The 21,244-nt window shown below is 50.0% G+C and overlaps 1 protein-coding gene across 1 annotated transcript in view; it reads right to left on the bottom strand.

Moving 5' to 3' along the window:
* Nucleotides 1–1,254: 1,254 nt before the first annotated feature.
* Nucleotides 1,255–21,244, bottom strand: part of MTCL1 (microtubule crosslinking factor 1) — a 46,490-nt gene continuing 26,500 nt past the window's right edge. Inside the window, exons 7-12 of the mRNA XM_040264638.1 lie at nucleotides 20,840–21,007; nucleotides 16,782–17,036; nucleotides 11,856–12,152; nucleotides 10,268–10,299; nucleotides 7,666–9,142; nucleotides 1,255–2,866 (exon numbers count right to left, since the gene is read on the bottom strand). Of these exons, the coding sequence (XP_040120572.1) occupies nucleotides 2,672–2,866; nucleotides 7,666–9,142; nucleotides 10,268–10,299; nucleotides 11,856–12,152; nucleotides 16,782–17,036; nucleotides 20,840–21,007 (2,424 nt within the window). The 3' untranslated portion in view covers nucleotides 1,255–2,671. The remainder of the gene's footprint in view (nucleotides 2,867–7,665; nucleotides 9,143–10,267; nucleotides 10,300–11,855; nucleotides 12,153–16,781; nucleotides 17,037–20,839; nucleotides 21,008–21,244) is intronic.

Here is a 21,244-nt window from a genome sequence, read left to right on the forward strand (position 1 = left end):
CCTCTTCCCCGCCCCTGACAATCTCCTGCCTTCCAGTTAATCCTGCCCTTCCTCTCAAGCCCAGCTCAAGCCCCGCTTAACTTAGGATTTACACTGTACTATCTCTGTATTTTGTTTCTGTGTCTGGGACTCATCTCCAGGCAGAGAGCAGTTCTGTGGTGACCAGAACCTCTCCTTGTGATTCCAGGGGCCCCCTACCATCACGTCCAGGCTTCCCTGCCTTCTAGTCATCCTTTCTCTATTCTCACCGCCCTGGTGGTTTTCCTTTGCTGGACCATTCTGGTGGTGACAATCTTAGGGTGCGATGTGTAAATGAGAGCAGACCCACGAGAGTCTTCATTCCTGGGGCTTCTGTTGGTACAGCTGCTAAGAGATCTTCTTTCTCTCAGAGTTGCTGAACTAGTGAGAGCCTCTGGGGGCCAGGGCTGCCAACTCTTAGGATCCTGTCTGAGAACAAAGCCGCACAGGGCGGCTTTGATGTGTGTGTGTCCTGGATTGTAATTGCGCTGGACGCTGGCGCTTTCCCAGTTATGAGCACCAGCAGCTTGCCTGCTTGCTTCCAAGTGGAAGTGTTAATGAGCTTCCCATCACTCACAGGGGGCAGAGGCTGAGCGGGAAAGAAATTTGTCAACTTGCAGTGTCTCTGGGGTTAAGTATTTACCTTTTGCATTAAAAATTGTTACTGTTGTAAAATACATGCAACACTCACCATTTAGTGGTGTTTAAGCATAGAGCTCAGTGGCATTAAGTACATTCGTATTGTTGAGCAGCCCTTACCTCCATCCATTACCAGAACTTTTCATCTTCCCAAACTGAAACTCTGCACCAGTTAAACACTAACTATCATTCTTTCCCCAACTCCTGCTCACCATGACTTGGTGTATCTATGAATTCGACTACTGTGGGTACTTCATGTAAATGGAATCATACAGCATTTGTTGTTTTTGTGACTGGTTTATGGCCCTCAGCATGCTGTCCTCACGGTTCATCCACACTGCAGCAGGTACCAGAATCTCCTTGCTTCCTAAGGATGAACCACTGATGGGACACTTGGGTGGTTTCCACTCTCTGGCTACCATGAATAAAGCTGCTGTGAACGTGGGAGAACAAATGCCTGCCCAGTCCAAGGCCCAGCTTTCTCCCTGGGCCTGCACCCAGTGGTGGGATTTCTGTGTCACATGGTAACCGGTTAACTCCCTAAGGAACTGCCAGGCTATTCTCCACAGCTACTACAGCAGGCTCCAATGTCCGGCCTTTTTTTTTTTTTTTAATATTTAATGGAACTGTGGTTTTGCTGGGAAAAGAGCTTAAGCCATTAGCCCATTTGCTGCGGAAACATTTTAGCTAGAAGCTTCGGCCTGAAGCAGTTCTGTCTTCACCAGCACCATTCATAAACTCCTGGTCTGTCAGTCTGACAGCTCAGCCGCACCTCAGTCCAGGATGGAGCCGGCCTCTCCCACCTTCCAGGGAGGGGAGTGGGCAGGCACGTCCTGACTGTGGGTAACCTGTTTCCTCACACCCCCTCACCCATCCATTTCAGTTTTTTTAGCAAAAATGAAGTTGCCTTCTAATCCTAGCATACTGTTGCGGAGAGGCTGCAAAGGCGCTTGTGCACTCATAGTGCATCCCTGTCAGATACGTGAGTGGCTGTTTGACTCGCCTTCCCCCCGCGTCCTCTCTCCAGCCATTAGGAACTAAGGTGGAGGGTGCTTGAGACAAGAGGTTGGGACAGGTGCTGTTTGATAAACACTTTATTTCTTCATCATCACCTCATACAGATGCTGAGGTACCACCTTCTCTTTCCATTTGGTATGCTCATGACTTTTTGTGGTGTTTTTCCTTAAACAAAATTTGGAGTAAACACTGTGTATTGCCAGTTAGTCTTCTAACAGTAATTTTAAAATGCTGTTGTATCGTCAATGCAAGAAGACAACACCAACAGTACAGTACGAGGGGGTCACACAACATCATGGCGGGAGGGGACTCACGGAGATGGGTGAGACCACAGCAGGGGTGTGGACATGCACCCAGAGGCGTGCGGGTCAGCAGGAGCAGGCGGCCTTGCAGCCCAGCCGTGGCCTCGGTGCCTTTCCAGGATGCTGCCGTCTCTCCCTCTAGGACAGAGGAGATGCCTTGTCTACTGGCTTCATGGTTTTTTTCATTATGAAAAGTTCAATTCGACAGGCTGAAGCATTTCAAAAATTCTTAAGAACACTGACAAAATAAAATTAACTTAAAACACACTAATTCAATGTGGAAATCAACCAAAGCAAAATGTTAACAGTGCAGATTTAACAGATAGGCAGTCAATATTGCGTGTGAGGGTGTTCAGAATCTCTTATAATGTACATCTTTAAAACTTTCATTTTTAATTTATTTATATCATATTTACTGTTTAATATACTTCGTGTAAAAAAGATGGAGACAAAAATAGTTTTCTGAGCTATGAAAAAAATTAAGTTCTTACAGGCACATTTACTGTTTCATTCTAGAAACATCTCAGGTTCACAGGTTGAACATTCAGCAGCTGTGTTTTTGTTTTTTTAAAAAAAAACATTCTTTGACCTCGGGAAAATCAGATCTCTCCTTTTGGGGCAGAGTTCAGTTGATGACGAAGGTGTGATTATGCAAATTACAGTGAATTATTCCGGATAATCCATGCCAACCTGCATCACACGTGCGGCTTCTCCCCCGGTGGCTCCTCATCACCGAGCTCCTCCAAGGAGGTGGGTTCTCCGGGTGACAGAGCTGGTGAGGCAGTTGGGGGGTGTGGGGCCCAGCGGGACGGAGGGCGACGGTTTGCTGGTCTCTCGGGCCTGGAGAAGCAAGGCTCTAGGGACGGAGCGAGTGCAGAACAAGGTAGTTCCTTCAGAGTGGAGGAAGAGAAAGACAGGGTTACGAGAGGGACAGGTCCTCCAGGAGGGCATGCCCCCGACACACACTTCTCTAAGACAAGTGCAACAGCCCAGCAGGTCTGAATGCTAATACACACATTGCTCACGGAGAATATGTTAAGAAAGACTACAAATTCAACACGAATGACCATTGCCAACAATCATGGGAAGATAGCAAATTGTGATGAAAATGTGGCATGAGATGGGTGTTAAGTGGCTTTGGAATTGGGCTGTAGCAAATGGAAAGAGAGTCAGAGGGGCGAGTGGTCTGCATGGCCCCGTGGGCCTGTTCCAGCCTGGCCATGCACGTCATGTCAGCCTTCTGAAGCATCTAGTCAGTTGCTGTGGCCAGTCCTGGGAGGCCAGCCTCCCTGTGCCTTGGTCTGTGGGCACCCGCAGAGGGTCCCAGGATGCCATCCGGCTGCATTAGCAGTGGGGCTCACCTTCACATCAGCTCTGCTGCTGCTTGTTCCAGGTGGACTGGCACTGGGTGAGATCCCCACAACAGGGATATAACACGGCAGGCAGAAACTTGGATGGAGGCAGTTTTATCTAATGACTCTTTAACTGGCAGCAGCATCAAAACAGGGTAGCCTGTTCTTCTGTGCTCCGGGCTCTTGCCCCTTCCGAGAACCCGGGGGCTGGTCACCTATAATATGGCCTCTCAAGGCCACTGCTGCTGTTTTGGTTTTACAGACTGTTGAGCCACTTGTCCTTACTGTGCAGCCAGGACAAAGGACACCCAGACTCGGGATCTGCGGGCACAAAGGTGGGGCAACTGTGGCAGGAGGAAACGAGTTGTCTACCCAGACGACACAACAGGAGGCTGAGGAGGGAGACCACTGTTGTGAAGAACGTGGAACAAGGACCCTCAGAGCCACTCCAGCAGTAAGTGGAGGGATGTGAAGAGATGTGATGAGCACAGCAGAGACCAGACGAGGAGCACGTGGCCAGCAGAGTGAGGAAGAGACAGGAGGGAGAAGGTGGGGGCCAGAGCACGGGGGTGGGGAGTGGCTGCTGCCCGGGGCCAGCAGAAAAGCAGCACTGACACACGATGACGCTAACGTTGCTAGTTCTGGTGGCTTTTTCCACGAATGCAACTCTTTACGAGCCCCAGCAGCAGAGCTCTTATACTAATGGAAACCATGGCAACCAGAGATAACTTGCCTATGAAAACACGTCAGCAGCAAAACAGCAGAAATAAAAGGGTATGGGGGACAGCGGTTGAGAAGTCTGCTACTGGTCGGGGTCTTTGGGTGTCTCAAGAGGTGTGTGTGGTGGGGGTAGATTGCTAGAGTAGGTTTTGGACAGCACTGTGGCCCATTTCTTCCTAGCTGATGCTGAGTTGACAGGGGTCTGTTTGTGCCACCTCTTCACTCGCATTTGTGCATTCCTGCAGAAAGAAAGGCTGTTGTGACCATGAGTTAAGGGGACAAAGTTCTCCTTCATGTCACACCAGCACTTGTGAGCAAAGGATGCTCTTTTCCTGAGAAGCCCCTGCAGTGGAATAGGTTAAAAGAGTAAGAATTCAACACACCTGGCCAGTGCCAACAATAATGGGAAGACAGGCAGTAATGGGGCTCTCGTCCGTGGAGCACCTCTTCTAGAAAGGGCTGCTGTAGCCATTCTGTCATGTTTCGTGGGCCACGTGCTTGGCCTTTGAGAGCCAGGTGAGTTTAAGGCCAGCGGACAAGGGGAGGTAACCATCCTTGATCGGAAACAAGGCTGGTGTTTTCTCATGCTCCTCGACCGGGGCTCTGAAGGTTGTTCTGCAGTTTTGGGGCAGGAATGGCTGTTGTGTGTTGACAGAGTTACCGAGCACTTGGTCAGTTGAGGTGACCCCTGGCAGGTCAAGATACATTTGTTTTTCTTCCCTCTAGTGTGGTGGTTGAAAACAGAGGAAAGCTTCCTGCGTAGCACATGGCAGTGCGCAGGCGCCGCCACTGTCAGCTGTCGGCGAGCAGGCACAGACCACGCTCTGCTCAGACCCGCAGGCTAGTCAGTCCCTGCAGGCCAGTGTGCCCTTATCACACAGGAGAGGGGTCTCTGCACAGAGCAGTCAGCACCCCGGGGGGGTGGGGTTTGTGGGGGCATGTGGGCCTGTCCAGGCTGGCCATCTGGCCCTTCAGATAGATGCTGGACCAGCCCTGAGCTACACAGCAAGCTCTGCAGACAGTGGAAAGAAGGAAGAAAGCACTTACGGAGTGAGGCGGGCTAGAGTCCCCAGGGGGCAGTTAGTAAGACAGTTTGGTTCTGGATAGAAGAGACAGACAAAAGAAAAGAAAAGCAAGTAGGTTGGAAAGTATTTTAAAAGAAGAACAACAGTAAAGGTTTAAAGTCAACAGGCCCAGGTGGCAGCTCCAGGAGGGCCATCCAGAGAAGTGAGGCTCAGCAGAAGTGGGCATGTAGGCCGGTCTCTGCCCAGCCACGCAGGAGGGGCCTCACGACAGCAGCCTCTCCCTTCCGCTGCCTGTCCTCCTGTTCTTCCTGAGTTGCTCCGTGGCACAGAGCATTTCCAGTGCCCTACAACTGCTGGTTTTGAAACAGAGCCCATTAAACAGCGAGACTGGCTTAGTCACAGTGAGCAAATGACTAAGGCCCAGACTAAAACTTTCCCTTCAAATTTTCAACTGAGACATGCCCAGATTCTCCTCTCTCTCTACCCTCGCCCTCCTGTTCATAGCCTTTGTCTGCATTCGTGCTACGACTCCAAGGGAAACAAAGGAGCAAGTAGCTTGTGGGGTGAGCGTGAGAGAGGGGGAGTTTCCTGCGATGCCCGTGCCTGGCCAGGGGTCCTCCAACACTGTGTCTTGGGGTTGCCATGAGCACTCAGGGAAGATGCCCCATGGACTTAAGAGGAGGACAGGGTGGAACAGAACTTGTTCTGTGGAGTTTGGAATGAAAACCCAGAACTGCCGCACCATCTAGAGAGGGACTCATTTAGTAAGACAGCTCAGGTGAGGAATCATCCCCTGAAATCTAGAATAAGCTATTTCCCACAGCAAAAGGAAGACGACCATGATATCTCCGTACTGCCCAGGGAGCTCCATGCCAGTCTGAACCCCTGACACTGGCCCTGGGCCCCCTTTAAATCAGCTGTCACCTTTTCTAGTAGCAAATAGATTTTATGGAGGACCAGAGTGGGGCATGGCTTTGTGCAGGTAAAGCCATCTTTGTGTCTGAGTGGTGTGATCCCATTATTGAGCCATTTCCTTTATAGTCTCACATTCATTTGTGACTAAGCATTTTTAGCCTCTAAAATGAAACCTATTTTGTCTCTAATACAAATGAACACTGCAGCCAAGCCGAGTAATGCTCTGGGACCAAGATCTCAGTCCCAGGAGATGGGGCACTGTCCCTGCTAGCTCCCCTGCTGCAGCAAATCACTTACCTGAGGGTGGTTTAACACCCCTGAGGGAGGGGTGGGGTGACGGAAGGCACCACCTGTCACCTGAGAACAGGCAGCCTCCTCCTCAGAGCACACAAACAGCTTTCCCACAAAGACACGTACCTCTGCCAGGCGTAGGCCACAGATGATCACTATTAGGGTGAACCACATAGCATTGCCGTTTCTGAAGGTCACTGGCAGTTTCACATGGTTTCATCTACTTCAGATTTAACTCTGTATTTTGAATTACACTGGGAAGCCACACATTACTTATCCCTCTGTGGATGTGTGGATGGTAAGGGTCTCAGGTGACACTCAGAAATGCACCTCTTCCCCTCCTGAGCTTTCCTCTCCTCACCTGTGCAGCTGGAGCTGCAGGGCCTCGGGAGGGAGCAGCCAGGGAGCCAGAGGGTGTCTCTGCGTCTCACCTTCGCCATCGGCTGACCGCCTGGCCTGGAGAGTGCCCGTGGGTGTCTGGACTCCACCGTTGGGGAGGTTTTGCATCTGGCTTCCTAGTGGGTCAGGCCTCCCCCAGGTCTACACACAAGGGTGTCTGACCAAGAGCTGGAAATGTCCTCCAGCCCCACTATTTTCATGCCTGGCATTATCATCTGACTTTGTTTATGTTGCTCATTCCTGCCGCAGAAACGGGAATTGATTTTTAAGTGGGGTGGTCCAATTATATCACATGTGGAACTGTGAATAACTTTAATGTGTGATAATATTTAATGTGTGGTCATAGGTAACATGATAACAATAGGTGAGGTGTAAGGGGGATAATGACAGTAATCTAGTTGTGTGAAGGCACGCTGTTGACTTTATCCATTCGTCTCACTTGGTTTTACTGCTCAGAGAACTCCTGCACACAGAGAGGGTAACGGGATCTGTGAGACATAAGCGTGCTGTCTGCACTTAAGTCAGCACTGGGACCCACACATTCTTCTTGTAGGTCTGACGGGAGGTGTCCTGTGTCCACCCTGTCAAAACCCTCTCATCCTCAAACACACAGCTGGAGCAGAAAGCCTGATGCTGTGCACACACGATCCCAGGACACAAACTCACACAGAAAGAGGGCAAATAAGACCTCAGGTGAAAAGCCCAGATGAATAGACAACCATGGATCACTGAGCCAGAGCAGAGGACCTGAGTCAGTCCCTGAGCTACTTCAAGACCACCATCTGCTTGTCTTCAGAGGAGCACTGAAGGTGGTAAGATGAGTTTCTCTTCTAAGCAGCAGGTCATGACTTGTGTTCCTGCTTATTCTATCCTCCCAACACCCTCCTGAACTCAGGTGACCTGGTACACAGCCCCAGGGTCCCCCTTGCCCACACTGAGAAAGACCAGTGGTGGGGCATGGTGGAGGGAAGACTCAACCTCCATTACCTCGATGGACCCTGGCTCGGCCTTGACCGCCGTTTCTCCAGTGTGGTTGTCACTGCCAATATTTGTGGGGCTGTAGGCAGCCTGCTTCCGCTCCTCCTTTAAGGCATGTTCCAACAGCTTCCTGTGGAGGATCCGGGCCACGTTCTCGGTGAGTGTGTAGCCAGGGGGAGCAGATAAGTCCTGCCTCAAGGGCGTGCCCTCTCCCCCCTCCTCCCTGCATGTCTCTGAGCCACCCCCAATGGGGCTGGGTGAGCGGCCCCGGGAGCTGGGGCTGGTGTCCTGGCCTGGACCCAGCTCTGGCCGGGGCTCGGCCGAGCGAGACCGACTCGCAGTCCGCACCCCCTTCTGGAAGGGGTCCTGCACCACGGGGCTGTGGTCGATGATGCTGAAGAGGCTGGAGAGGCCGTCGTTCATGGCGGTGTGCACAGGGCTCTCACGCGTGGTGGTAGAGCGGGCCCAGGCTGACTCGCCATACCCCTTCTGGGCCAGCCCCGGGGAGGCCCTACTACTCGACTGGTCCACTCTGGGAAGGGGCTTCCGCTGCAGCTTGGGAGACCCATACTTGGGGGAGCAGCATGTGCGTTCAAACTTAGCCTGCACCTTCTCGATGGCAGGGGCCACCTGCCTGTTCCTGAGGCCACGGGAGGGAGAGGACGCGGGCGTGGCGCCACCTCCCGCCTTGGGCGTGAGACACTTGTGTGGGCTACCCCGCAGGGCTTCCGTCTGTAGGCCAACACTGATGGTCTGGACGGTCTGTGTTCCTGTTGTCCGGGACCCATTGGTCTGGCAGGCCGTGTCCTTGACCAGCAGCTCGCTGGGGCTGGAGCAGACGGTGCTCCTGACTGAGAAGGCTACCTCTTTCATATCGTCACTCAGGTTTCTGGGCATTTCCAGGCTGTGCAACGGGGAGGAGAAGCTGAGGGTGCTGTCGAGGGGCCGGAGCCCCGCCTCCGTGTAGTCTCGGGGGTGCCTGGAGGGGGCACAGGGCCACCTGCTGAGCACATGTTCAGAAGGGCTCCCCTTGGCATCCCCGGGGCCCCCTCGGACCCTGCTCTCGCCGACCCCCGCCACGATGCCATCCAGCCTCCGGATGGCGGGTGGGCTGTGCAGCCCCCTCCCCCCAGCCTGCTCAGCACAGACGAGGTTCCGCGGGGGCTGCTTCTGGCAGTGCTCGGGGTTGGTCACGGTGTCCGTGGTCAGGGTGATGCTTGTGGTGAGGTACCAGGCGGTGTCAGAGAAAGGTTCGGTGCTGGCCTCAGGCTGCGTCCGCCCCACCTCGGTCCTGTCCGCCCAGGGGTCTAGAGGCCTATCATCCCAGGTCTTGCTGTTGAACTCCTCGATGTACTTGAGGTCATCAGGGGACAGGGGTGGGGTGACATCCTCCTTGCTGCATGTGGGGGGCAGGCCCTTCTCTGGCAGGAAGGGAGAGCCATCCATCAAGCGCTGGAACTCAGACATGGACGACACAGACACGGCCCTGGGAAAGGGGAGAGGAGTGGTGTTGAGCCGTCACCAGCTAGGGAGCCATGGCCCCGAGACCCGTAACCCAGCACAGCCCACGACCTGCCCATGTGCACTGTGCCGACGGTCTCCGCTTGGGCTGACCCTTTGGGTTTTTACAGCTCTGGAATTGATGCAGGAGCCTTGGACTGGTCAGAATTTACTACGGCTGACTTTCATAACCGTGGGGGTGGGCGTGGTGCTCCAGGGTAGTTGGAGTTGAACTCCAAATCCGATGCACACTGTTTTGTTTCCAGCCTACAGCAGCTCCACAGGAAGACGGGAAGCCTGGCTGTGGCCTGGCCTCTCCGTCTACTGCCAAGCACCCTTGATGCCAAATCTGTGGGAGTTTCCCGAGTTTTCGCCTTAGAGCAGACATGACTACACCACAGTCCAACCCAGATACAGGTGTGGCAGGGAGGAGGAGAGGCCACCACAAAGTAACTGTCATCTGATGTCTCCTCTACCCGCTCGCCTCACCTGTCAGCTCAAGCGCTACCAGTCTCCCAAGGGCAGTGGACGGGGATGAGCAGGCTGGTGCATGATCCCAACACCATTTCAAACAGACGTCCCCTCTGGGCTCACTCCTCCCCTTGCCTTCTGCTCCATTTAAACAAATTTGCTTATATGGGCCTTTTCAGACATGTCCCACCCTTAACATATGTGGGTTACTAGATGATTACAAACACCAGCTACTTTATATTTACTTCAAGGATTACTCTTGGTAATACTGTAGTAAGTCCTCCTAGGAGAGCTTTTAAACGGTCAGTCTAAAATGTCTCATAGCATATCAAGAGGGAGTTTCTTCCAGGCTTTAATCAGAAGAGAGGGGTTTCCATGAACTTCTCAAAAACCATTTAACACAGTCTCCCCTTAAATACACAGCTCTCGCCATGACTGCAACACATATGAACACGGTGCTGGCCTTTTTGTTGTCAACGACCTAAATACTGTATAATAAAGCGACCTCTTCTCCAGAAGTTTCACTCTAAGTCATTTTTGAAGCGGGTCACAGTGCAGTGCTGACTATAGATAGATAGACTTTTAAGACCAGGAGGTCTTTCCTGCAGCAGTCTCTTGTCATTTCATCAACCTTACTTACCTTTGAAGATTTCCCTTGTGATTTTTTTCTTCCTATAAAGAAAAAAATAAGTTCACTGGAGTCAGTCAGTACTGGCAGATTTGGGGCTGCTAAGGGGTCTGTTTTTCTCTTAGGAAAACATTTAAAACGTACGTGGAAGCCAAGTTTGGGCCAGGAGTGCCTCTGCCCCTCAGCCCTTGGAAGGTCAGTAATGACACCAGGATCCAGAGGTGATGAGGGAGGGCCTACGTGAGTGAGAAAAACTGGCAGTAAGCTTTGTCCCGAGGCAGCTCTGCTGTGTTTCTGAGGGCAGTGCTGTGTGTTAGAGCCTCAAAGCTGCCTCATTAATGACAATGTGTGTGAGAGAGGAGTAAAGGTTGGGAGGAGGGTAAGTCAGGGTAGATGTCCCCTGGCCTCAGCCTGGCTAGAGGAGTCAGCGTGAAAGGCACAGACACGACAGAGAAAATAAGCTACAGGATGTGCTGAATGGCACAGGGAATGCTGCCAGTATTTTATAATAACTGTGAATGGAGTGCATAACTGGGAAGACCTGAACCACTGTGTCGTACACCTGCAACTTAACATTGCACGCCAACTGTACTGCAATAAAAAATGAAAGAAAAAAAGTGTGACCTCCTCAGATAGAGCGCTCTTGGTGTTTAAACGTCGCCCTTGAGCATTGGGAAAGCTATAGTGACTTCCACTAAAGAAGAGAACTGCATACATGGTTCTCCTGAGCAAAGGATACCCTTGTGCAGACCCAGTCCAGATGGAGTGAGGCCCCAGCCAGCAAACCCCTCAAGGATCCCCCAGAGAGCCCTGGCTACTGCAGTTGTCAGCATGGGGTAGGGACACTCCCACTAGAGACCCCTAGGGTGGCATGCTGGCGATGTCACCTCTGCTGGGGTTCAGGTGCCGAGGAGGAGGTCCCCACTTCAGCAGCACTGCCTGACGGGCACCCCCATCTGCTGAGCGTGTGGGACAGGTCAGATGACAGGTGCAGCCACTGTGAGACCAGCTCACAGGGAATGATTATTAAAATTAGTCTAATTAGTCTTTAACCGGGAAAACCTACTGCCATCCTGTAGGGATTTCTGCACAGAGCTAAGCTTTCCCCTTTATTGATCTAAGTCCCATAGCTTTCTAGTGTTGGATTTTTTTTCCCCCTTTACATAAAGATGGTATTTATTGTATGTCATTGGTTACTGACATTTGCTACTTCCAATGTGAAGTACTTTCTTTAAAAAAAGACTTTTCTGTTATTAATATGTTTTCTGAAATCAGAGACTGTGCTGTAATTTTAAGGAAATTAGCAGTTCTGCACTTCTGGGATCATCTTTTTCCTCCTGGATTTCAATGGACAACTCCTGCTCCTGCGACTCCTATTCACATGGGACACAGGCTCTGAATTTCTGACCTTGAGATTAAGCGGCCAAGTGCAGCAGGAAGCCTGGGGTCAGGACCACCCCAAAGCTCTCACATCATGGAAGGTTCATTTTTACTAACCTCAGGGCCACAATATGCAGAGCCCGCAGCCTGCCAGCCACTCAGCCAGCTTCCCAACCCCTCACCCTCCTTTGCAGGTGACTAGACCCAAACCCAAGCTGACCTCATGGAAGCAGTTCCTGAACTCCCTCTGGGGCCCGCGGGCCGGGGGCTCCTCTGGCTCATCGTCCAGGGACAAGGTGTCCAGGTAGAGATTCTCCCGTGCTGAGCACCTGTCCGATTCCTTCAGCTTTGACAGTGGGTGGTCCTCAAATGCATTGGAGTCTGTGTCCATACAGGGCCACATCCCTGTAGGGCGGGGCGCCCGAGGGCTCCCTGGGTGGGTACAGGAGCGGGCGTCCCCCTCCTCTTGATCACAGAGGAAACTGTCACCTCTCCGGGGACTATTTTCTTTCTGCAACTTAAGGGTTTTAAAAGTGAAAACAATTAGCCTGAAGATAGACATCTTATGTTCTTAAAGTTCTGGCATCAATTTAAAAACTAACACCACAAATGCTTTAAAAAAAAAAAAATCACAGTTTTGGAAAATTACCTGGACTAGAAATATCTGCATTAACCACAGGCAAGTCAACTCCTTCTGTAGCGAATGTTACTGTATGTGTAACTGAGTGCTGTGCTCACGGGAAATCACACATTTGTTTTTAAAATCTAACATTGCCAAATGACACATTGAAAAATCCCTTTTTGTAGTTACCTTCCGAATATAAGACACATTCAGTGGAAAGCCATCAGTGACAGCAGACTTCTGGGGTGAATTTGGTTTTCTTAAATAGCAAGGTTTCCTAACAACAACAGAGCATGGTGTCCAAGTCATTTGGAATGGGTCCTACATAAACCTTGCGTGATCACCTGGGTTACAACCACTGGGTGTTGAAAACAGCTCACACTTTGCTTGAGAGGATGAAAATTTAGCTACAGAGGTAACCTAAAGATCTGGTATGACTAGAAGAAGTAAGCATGTGAGCCACATAGACTGGAGTCGTACTCTTCCCTGACCTGGTAAACAGAAGCAGCAGGTGGAAACCACAGGAGATCGGAGCTGCTGTATGTGGCTAGTCCTCTCGCTCAGTGTCCCCACCTGTAAGGTGGGTGCCTCCCCTCTGGGGCTACTGGAGGACTGCAGGGCCAGGCCCACCCTAAAGGCCAGTGTTCATCAGGGGACTACCACCAACTCCCCTCGGGCCTGTGGGAGTCCTTGGGCCTGGGCACACTGATAAATGCCTCATCTCTTCCCAGCGCAAGAGGCCTTCAGGAGGAGCCCATGGAACCATGGGGATGGGCAGGGACACGTGTGCAGGCAGCACTGTCTCCTCTCCTCCCATGCTCCCCTCCTGGCCTCCCCTGAAGCAGTAGGGAAATTCACAGAATCTGCTCCCGCACTCCACCATGCCCGCCTCTGGACTCACCTCCAAGGACGGCAGAGAGCTGAGATGCTAGTCAGAAGCACTGACCCTCCCTTGGAAGCGCATTCATTTACAAAGCCTCTGTTTTAACAAAGCCTCTGTCACAGACTACATCTTTTGTCCTAACTCAAGCCTTCAGCCATAAGTGTGTCACCGGGAACAAAGCCATATGGAGCAGCGGGGACAAAGGACTTCTCCTTGTTTCTGGTAATTTCTGAGGTAGGTATCAGCTTTATTTTAGGAGAAAGCAGCCAGACCTTAAATGCTGGAGTTTGACACAGGATCCCAGTTGAATCAGGGGAACAAGCAAAGTCACCCCGGGTGACTGAAAACCCTCAGCTGAAAACCCTCTGCTCTCTCCCCCAGCCCCGCTGACATAGTTGTCATTTTCAAAGACCATAAATCCTTTTTTTTTTTAAAAAAAGGAAAGATTTTTTATTATTCATCTATGTATGTTAGTGTGATTTAGTTTCAGCATATCATCTCCAAGCTATTTCAGGCACAGAATTAAGATTAAAATCACATCTGAAACTGTAAATGTGCACGTAGGGTGCGTGTGAAGAGGGGGAGGATGACTACAGTGGGGAGCTACGAACCAGCACATTCTCATTTGGCAAAGTGGGGTGTCAAAAATAAACCTGGCCAGCCAGGAGCATGCACTAGAGCTGGTAAGTGTTAGGTTCCCTAAAAATGAACTGGAGTGGTTTTAGCTGGAGGTGTCTGCTGCCAAGATGCCTCTGCAGTGCTGTCACAGAGTAAAAGGCCCTTAAAAGGATAGAGTTTCCTAGGAGAGTCATTTCAGACCAGCCACCAGCACCTACTGTACTTAGAATCCTGCAGGAGAACAACTTCTAGAGCAAACACCAAATTTAAATGATGAGCCTTGGGGCTTCCCTGGTGGCTCAGATGGTAAAGCCTGCAATGCGGAAGACCTGGGTTTGATCCTTGGGTCAGGAAGATCCCCTGGAGAAGGAAATGGCAACCTACTCCAGTACTTTCACCTGGAAAATCCCATGGATGGAGGAGTCTGGTAGGCTGCAGTCTATGGGGTTTGCAAAGAGACGACAACTGAGCGACTTCACTTCTTCAAATAATACAGGCAGCAAAATGCCCTTCAGAGTGTCCCCTTACCCAAACTGTTTACAAGAAAAAATGTTACTTTGTACACAGGTTTTAAAAGAACAGCCTTTTTTTGCTGTAGAGGCAACTGATTTAAGGACGTCACTGGAAGAGTAACAGAATGACGCTGGAGCTTTCCTTTAGGTTTTTAACAGAACCAAGTCCTAGAGCTTCTGCAGGCTAACTGGGACCTGATGATTCACAGGAGAAATGTGATGTGACTCCAGAGAAGCTAACTCTCACCGTTAGGTCTGGGCAGAGACGAGCTGCCGATGCGGTAGATAGTGTGTGTTACATGACCTCTGCCACATTCCCACAGTCATCCATCACATAAAACGCCTCACGAGGCACAGAAATCACGGAGGAATTCAGTGCCACTGCACAAGTATGAAGCATGTGTTCTCACAGTGGAAAATGGATTTATTGTTGCTCCTCTCACCATCTGTCTAGGCCATCACAGACGAGGTCACACAGCCCACCACATAGTCAGATATCGAGGGGCACGCGTTATGAAGAGTGCTCGCCTGCATGTCCAGTTTATCTGTGGAACATGCAGCTAAAAGTTAAATGAACGAACAATAACTAACAGACCTACATACGCTATACACGTCAAGTCAGTTTCCTTTTTTATAAAAAAATGCCTTTAACTGCTCTTCCTAATTTTCAGGCTTGGGTACTGAGATTTAAAAAATGTCAAATACTGGGCTGGATTTATTTTTGAAAGCCACAACTGTATATCTAAAGCATCAACAAACCCTCTTCTAAAAACAGCAGTGAACTCACAGTACAAATATGTGGGGTCCACCACAGATTTCAGAAACAGATGAAGGAACACCCAGAACGCACGTCTCAAGTCCATTTGCTCAAACGTGTTAACCTGGAAGACTAAAGTTCTGAGGCTGTCATCGTGGTAGGACCATGGTAGCGACAAGCTGCAAATGGGCTTCAGCCCCTGCTCACTCACCTTCCCAAAGACAATCTTAAAATGCTGCTCATCCCCAGGACATTAACTCTTTAAAGGTGAACATCACCAGAAGTCTTACTAATTTTTCCTTTATTAGAAATTACCCTCATTCCCCAAAGTAAAATGAAGCTCTTAAAGACTCGCTTCATTTACATCCAAGGTTATATCCACAGTGAAGCCTAGATAAGAGCAAGGAGCCTAGAGCTGACGGGCAAAGGAGATGATGACCATGGTCTTGCTGGGGTGCAGGAGGGACCCTCCAGGGAGGGGCCTGGAGGAGCCGTGACGCTAGTTAATTAACACTGGGTGAATCAACGAGCACTTTGTCAGAGTACATGCTGCCTCTGCCCCCGTGACTCCCACCCAACTGCTGATCCTCTGCGTGGAGCACAGGCACACCGAGGGTTTAAGACAGGACAGTCTTCTCAAGTGTCACATTCTAGGCCAAACAGGAAGTGGCCAACCTTCCTTTGATAGAATCTGGGGAATTCTGAAATGAGCCAGATCACCTATCAGTCTGGGTGACTCAGCTGTGTGAGTAACCAAACCCAGGAAGGACGTCAGGCCTCTCTGCAAGTGCACTTGCTTCTGCTCAGGGGTTCTTGAGTCAAAAGCTCCTGGTTCTTTTCAGTTCTCGCTTCCACCCTCCCTCCCCACCAGTGAGCAGAAACGGACCCTAGCCATTGCACCTGCAGAATAGAGGTCCATGTCTCAGACAGTACATTTTCCAAAAGGCAGCTTGGGCATTTGTAAAAGAATAACGAGGTTATTCTCCCTGCTTTCAGTTTCTTATTAATAGATTTCCTTGAGGCCACCTGAATTTATAAGTGTGACAGGCTAAAATTGTATGTGATGTCAAAACCCAGCCTGGAAAGAATCCCAATCTTTCATTGTTTTCATGTGGAAATTAATTTGTGCACCACTCAAGCAGGATCACAGCTATGCAAACTGTCTTACATCTGATGCAAGGCAGGGAATGATTATCTGTAGAAAAACAACTTGCCTCTCCCACTGAACTCATCTGCGTGTTTGAATCGTTTGTTTAGCTGAAGATAATGAACTACCAGTCACCTCCCCTGACCATGTCCTATCTAATCAGCTCTGCAAGATCCACAGCAGGTGCAAACAGCCTGACTTCAGCAGTTTCTTCACTAATGGACAGTTCCATTCAAGCTGGAGCAGTCACTGTGACCACATCTTTAGTGGAAGACTTAAAAAGCTAGTTTGCTTTCTGGCAGAAATCACTTTCTAAGATATGAACCTCCCCTTTCAAGCTTAGTCTTTTAACACCTTAAAAAAGTTATCCCCACCCCCAACCAGACACATTGAGTAAAGTTAACCATTGAGTTTGCATGAAAAGACCTGTGTTGTAGGAGGGCTGACCCTAGGTCTCCAACCTGGAGCCCCTAGGATTTCTTCCTCTTCCTCTGGAAGCCCCTAGATCAGCCTGATATGGTAGAGACTCCCGAGCTATTTCAGTTCCCCCTCTGAGTTCTCTGGTTTCCAAGCCAGGCATCCCCGTTCCTCCTAGGGGCACCCTCACCTGTTCAATTCTCCACAGCAGCTCCTTCTCCTGCTGCCCCCACTCCTGGCGCTCCCGGTCCAGGCGGTCGAGAAGCTCCACCTTCTCCCGGTTCCAGTTTTTCTCACTGTGGTGGATCTGCCAGCGCAGGTCCATGACCAGTCTGTGACTGTCCGCCAGCAGCTTCTGCTGCACCTCCCTCTCCTTCCTGAATGCCCCTTTGCTGTCGGTGCAGGAGCCTGGGTCTCCCAAGCTCTTCTCATTTTTTGCTTCCAGCTGTCAAGGATAAGACATGGGAACTTAAGTCTCTTGACAATCTCACATTATTAGGTGAAAACCTCAGCACATTCATGTATTATCCCTGGAATTGTGTTTAAATCAAGATCTGACCAAGCTTACAGAGGAAATAATTTTCGTCTTTAAAGTCCTAATCACGAACATCTGACAGTCACACAGAGGTGAGTAAGAGAATCCACCCCCGCAGTCCACTCCTCAGTCCCCTTGCAGAGTCCGAGTTACCATGCCTCCTGCTTGTTCTGCACAGCTCTTGAAGGCAGGCACATGTCTGTCCCTACATCCTTCAGCCCTCTGTGGAACCTGGTAATAGGGCAGCAGTGGAACCTAGCAATCTATAGTAAACACGTCAAGCACCCAGGAGGTTGAAGACCATAAACAAGCAAGCAAAAGAACTCCTGTCTAGATACCACACGCACAGTGCTGAAAATCAGAGGAAACCTTGCAGGCAGGCAGAGAAAAAAACCACCCATGGAGGCACAAAGATGGAATGACAGCAGACTTCTCCTTGGAAACTGTGCAAGTCAGGGGACAATGGAGTAACTCTGTGAAAGGGCTGGAGGGAGGAAATGTTGACCTCACCCGCATTCTGTACTCAGCAACATCTTTCAAAAATAAGGGGGGAAAAGGTTTCTCAACAAATGGAAACTTAAAATTACTGTCAGCAGACTGGAATTTCAAGAAATGACAGAGGAAGTTTTCAAGCAGATGGAATGATATACCAGCAAACTTTGATCTACACAAAAAATGAAGAACACTGGAAATGACTGGAAATCCTAAATAAATGCAAATATAACTCACTTTCTATTTTTAATTGCTTTAAAATACTACTGAGTAAGGTAAAAATAGTTGCAGCATATTGTGTGTTTACAGAATGTATAGAAGTAAACTGAGCAGTGCAAAGGACAGGAGGAGGGAACTGGGGGTATATGTTGTTGGTGAATGTGATAAATTTTAGTGCAAGATTCATGAACACAAATATATACCCTTTTTACTATTCTAGATAAGCAGATCCCTGAAGTCTATCCATGGCCCCATGTTAATCTATTCAGTTCTAATGGTTTCTAATCTATTCTCTACCTCTATACCAGAATAACTTCTTTAAAATGCAGGTCAAAATGCTTTACTCCCATGACGAAATCAGGATCAGTGTTTTGATTCTTTGAAGATTCTTCTTTCCACTCATACATGGTGAGGTGCAGCTGCTCGGGTGTGCCATCCTCCTGTCTTCATGATGTCCCTTTCTCTCTTTTTCCATGTAGACACTCCTGTTCATCTTCCAAGATTCATTCTAAGCAGGACTTTCACAAACAACCCTGCCCTGAGCCTGCAGACTGAGGTGTGTGCCCTGCACACTCCCATTACTGGGAGCCTGTGTACAGGTCTGGCAGGGCACTTAATCACTCTGTTACTAACTTTGGCCCTTGTCTGCTCTCCAACTGTACTGCGAACCCCCTAAGGATCTGTCTTTTCTGTTGGGGGATCCCTGGCAAAGCAAACTCTGACTTAGGAGTCAGTTGAAGGAATTAGATTCGGGGATTGACACAACTTGGCCTCCACTGAGAGAAAATATTTCCCTCTGGATAGAATTCAGCTGTGTTGCATTTAAGTAGAAATGGGCAAAGATGGCACTATTATAAATGTACTAGCATCAGCCCACATGCATTGTCCCCTAGGCCACAAATGTTTGAGAAACTTTATAAACAGTTTGGGGGCAGAAGATGAAATCTTCACGTATTACCATTTGGCTTCTAGGTTTGAAGTTCTAGCTTTACTTCTTGGTGTTCAGTGATTATTCCCGAGGCTTTATTTGTAGCAAATGTGTGGGTGGATACCAGGTTCCTCTAAAACAAAGATGAAATGTTTTGAAGCTGGCTCACTTCAAAGATTATATGCCTCCTCTTTTTAGCTATGCTTACATTTCTGAAAATATTTAGCTGTTTCCCCCATTAACATATTTTTAAAGTAAGCTTAAAGGCAGCTCATCAGAACGTCCTTACTCATTTCTCTTCCACTGCCGGCTCTTCAGGCTGTGAACTGAGATAAACAGAATATCTAGTAAGAAGCTCCTACCAGGCAGTCGGCAGGATTCATAACTGGGTCAGCGGCTGCATCCTTGCCCAGCCTGGCCGGGAGCTCTGGTCTGGCTGTGCTTTGCCGCTGCCCCTGCAGAGGCAGCTGTACCTTGGCCCCTCCAGAGCCTGGTAATTCTGCCCCTGTGGGCCAGGTGGCAGTGCAGGGGAACCTGTGGGCACTGTGGAAGCTATCTTCTTCTGACAGGACAAGCCCTCTCAGCTTTTATCAAGACTATTTAGAAGATGTCTTCTTTCGAGGCAAGTTTTTTTTTTCTCATGATGGGGCCAACTGAGAGAAAATCTTGATTACAGTCTGCCCAGAAAAGAGATTATCTGAGATGGCACACCATGATGAGGGGGGTGGGGAGACACCCAGAGAAGCAGTCTGAGCAAGCAGATACCACGCAGGAAGTGACCACTTTCAAAGGTTTAAAGGGAGAAAGCACACAGAAAAGAGCATTTCCGGTGCAGCCTGATCTTAATGACCAGGGGTGTGGTCTTAAGTCTCTGAAACCCTGTGCTCCGCTGTGCTCTCGTCTCCACTCTCAGTGAAGCCTCTGCAATCTGAGACAACATGCTTCCTCTGGGCCTTCACTTCTCCTGTGTGAATAAGGACAGCACGGCTCATCAGACTTCTAGGGCACGTGCAGTGGGAGGTCTACAAGGTCTTCCTAGCACTGGGAGAAATCTAACAGCATTAATTTGCTTTTTTTTTTAGAGATAACAAAACCACAGTCTGCCTTTCCTTTGCTTCTGAGTGGTGGCCGTGTATTGATCACCATCTCATGCTGGTCAGGCTTCGGTGGCACGAAGGACATCCTTGCTGCTTTCTCCCCAGCAACACTCGCTATTTCTAGTCTTTCTGATAAGAGCCACTCCAACAGCTGTGAGGTGACAGCTTATTGTGGTTTTGATTTGCATTTCCCTGAGGATCAATAACAGCATTTTTTCACGTACCTGTTACCTGAAGGAAAAGAAAACACTCGTGCAAAAAGACACCTGCACCGCATGTTCCCAGCAGCACCATTTAGAGAAGCAATGAAAATGTTCATGGATGAATGAACGGACAAAGAAGATGTGGTACATACATACAATGGGATACTACTTGGTCATGAAAAAGAACAAAATCATGCCATTTGCACAACACTGGGTGGAGTTCAAGGGTATTATGCTAATTGAAATCAGGAGACATATAAATACTGTGTGATCAGAGGTAGATGTGGAATCTATAAGTAAACAGATGAAACCAAGCTCATAGATAACACTGAAATGGCAACCCACTCCAGTATTCTTGCCTGGAGAATCCCAGGGATGGAGGAGCCTGGTGGGCTGCCATCTATGGGGTCGCAGAGAGTCGGACACGACTGAAGTGACTTAGCAGCAGCAGCAGCAGATAACACTGAACAGATTAGGAGCTGCCTGGGGGAAGTGAATAGGGAATGGGTGGACTCTTCTGCTTTTAGTTTAAATAAACTGGATAATAATAAAAAAGAGACAACCTTGTTCTACACAGAATGGGGAAACAGACGCTGCTTTTGAAACACTGCTGGGTGGGGGCCTGTTTCACACCTTGGGAGAGGGAAGAAGAGGGAAGAATGGCATCGCAGGAAGGCGGGGGACCTCCCAGGTGCCTGAGGCCATTGCTGCGGATTTCTCCTTGCCCCCTCTGATCCAGACCCTCCCCGCAGTCGGAGAGGAGGCCGGCCATACCTGCTCCAGGCGGCATGTGAGCGCGGCCCACTCCATATCCCAGGCGGCCTTGTCGCCCGCGTATTGCTGCTGCAGCCGCTGGCGTGCGCGCGCGTCCTCCCGCAGCTCCACGCGCAGCTCCTCGAGCAGCGCCTTGAGCGCGCAGAACAGCGGCTGGGTCTCCGCCACCTGTGGGGACACAAGGGCGGCTCTGCATCTCACGAGGGTGAGGACAGGGGCCTGGCTAGCAGGGGAGGGGGGCTGGTATGGGGCTCTGGTGGGAGTCTGCACAGTTAGGGGGAGAGTGGGTTCCCTGGCTGCTCGAGGGCCACTGGGCCGATGCTGCTAAGGGCTCCTTGGATGAGGAGTTGGTACCACGGACACCTGGAGTAGAGATGGGAAGAAGCTGAGGGAGGCCAGAGGAAC

This window comes from Oryx dammah, unplaced genomic scaffold (genome assembly GCF_014754425.2).
Source record: "Oryx dammah isolate SB20612 unplaced genomic scaffold, SCBI_Odam_1.1 HiC_scaffold_22, whole genome shotgun sequence".
Taxonomy (NCBI): Eukaryota; Metazoa; Chordata; class Mammalia; order Artiodactyla; family Bovidae; genus Oryx; species Oryx dammah.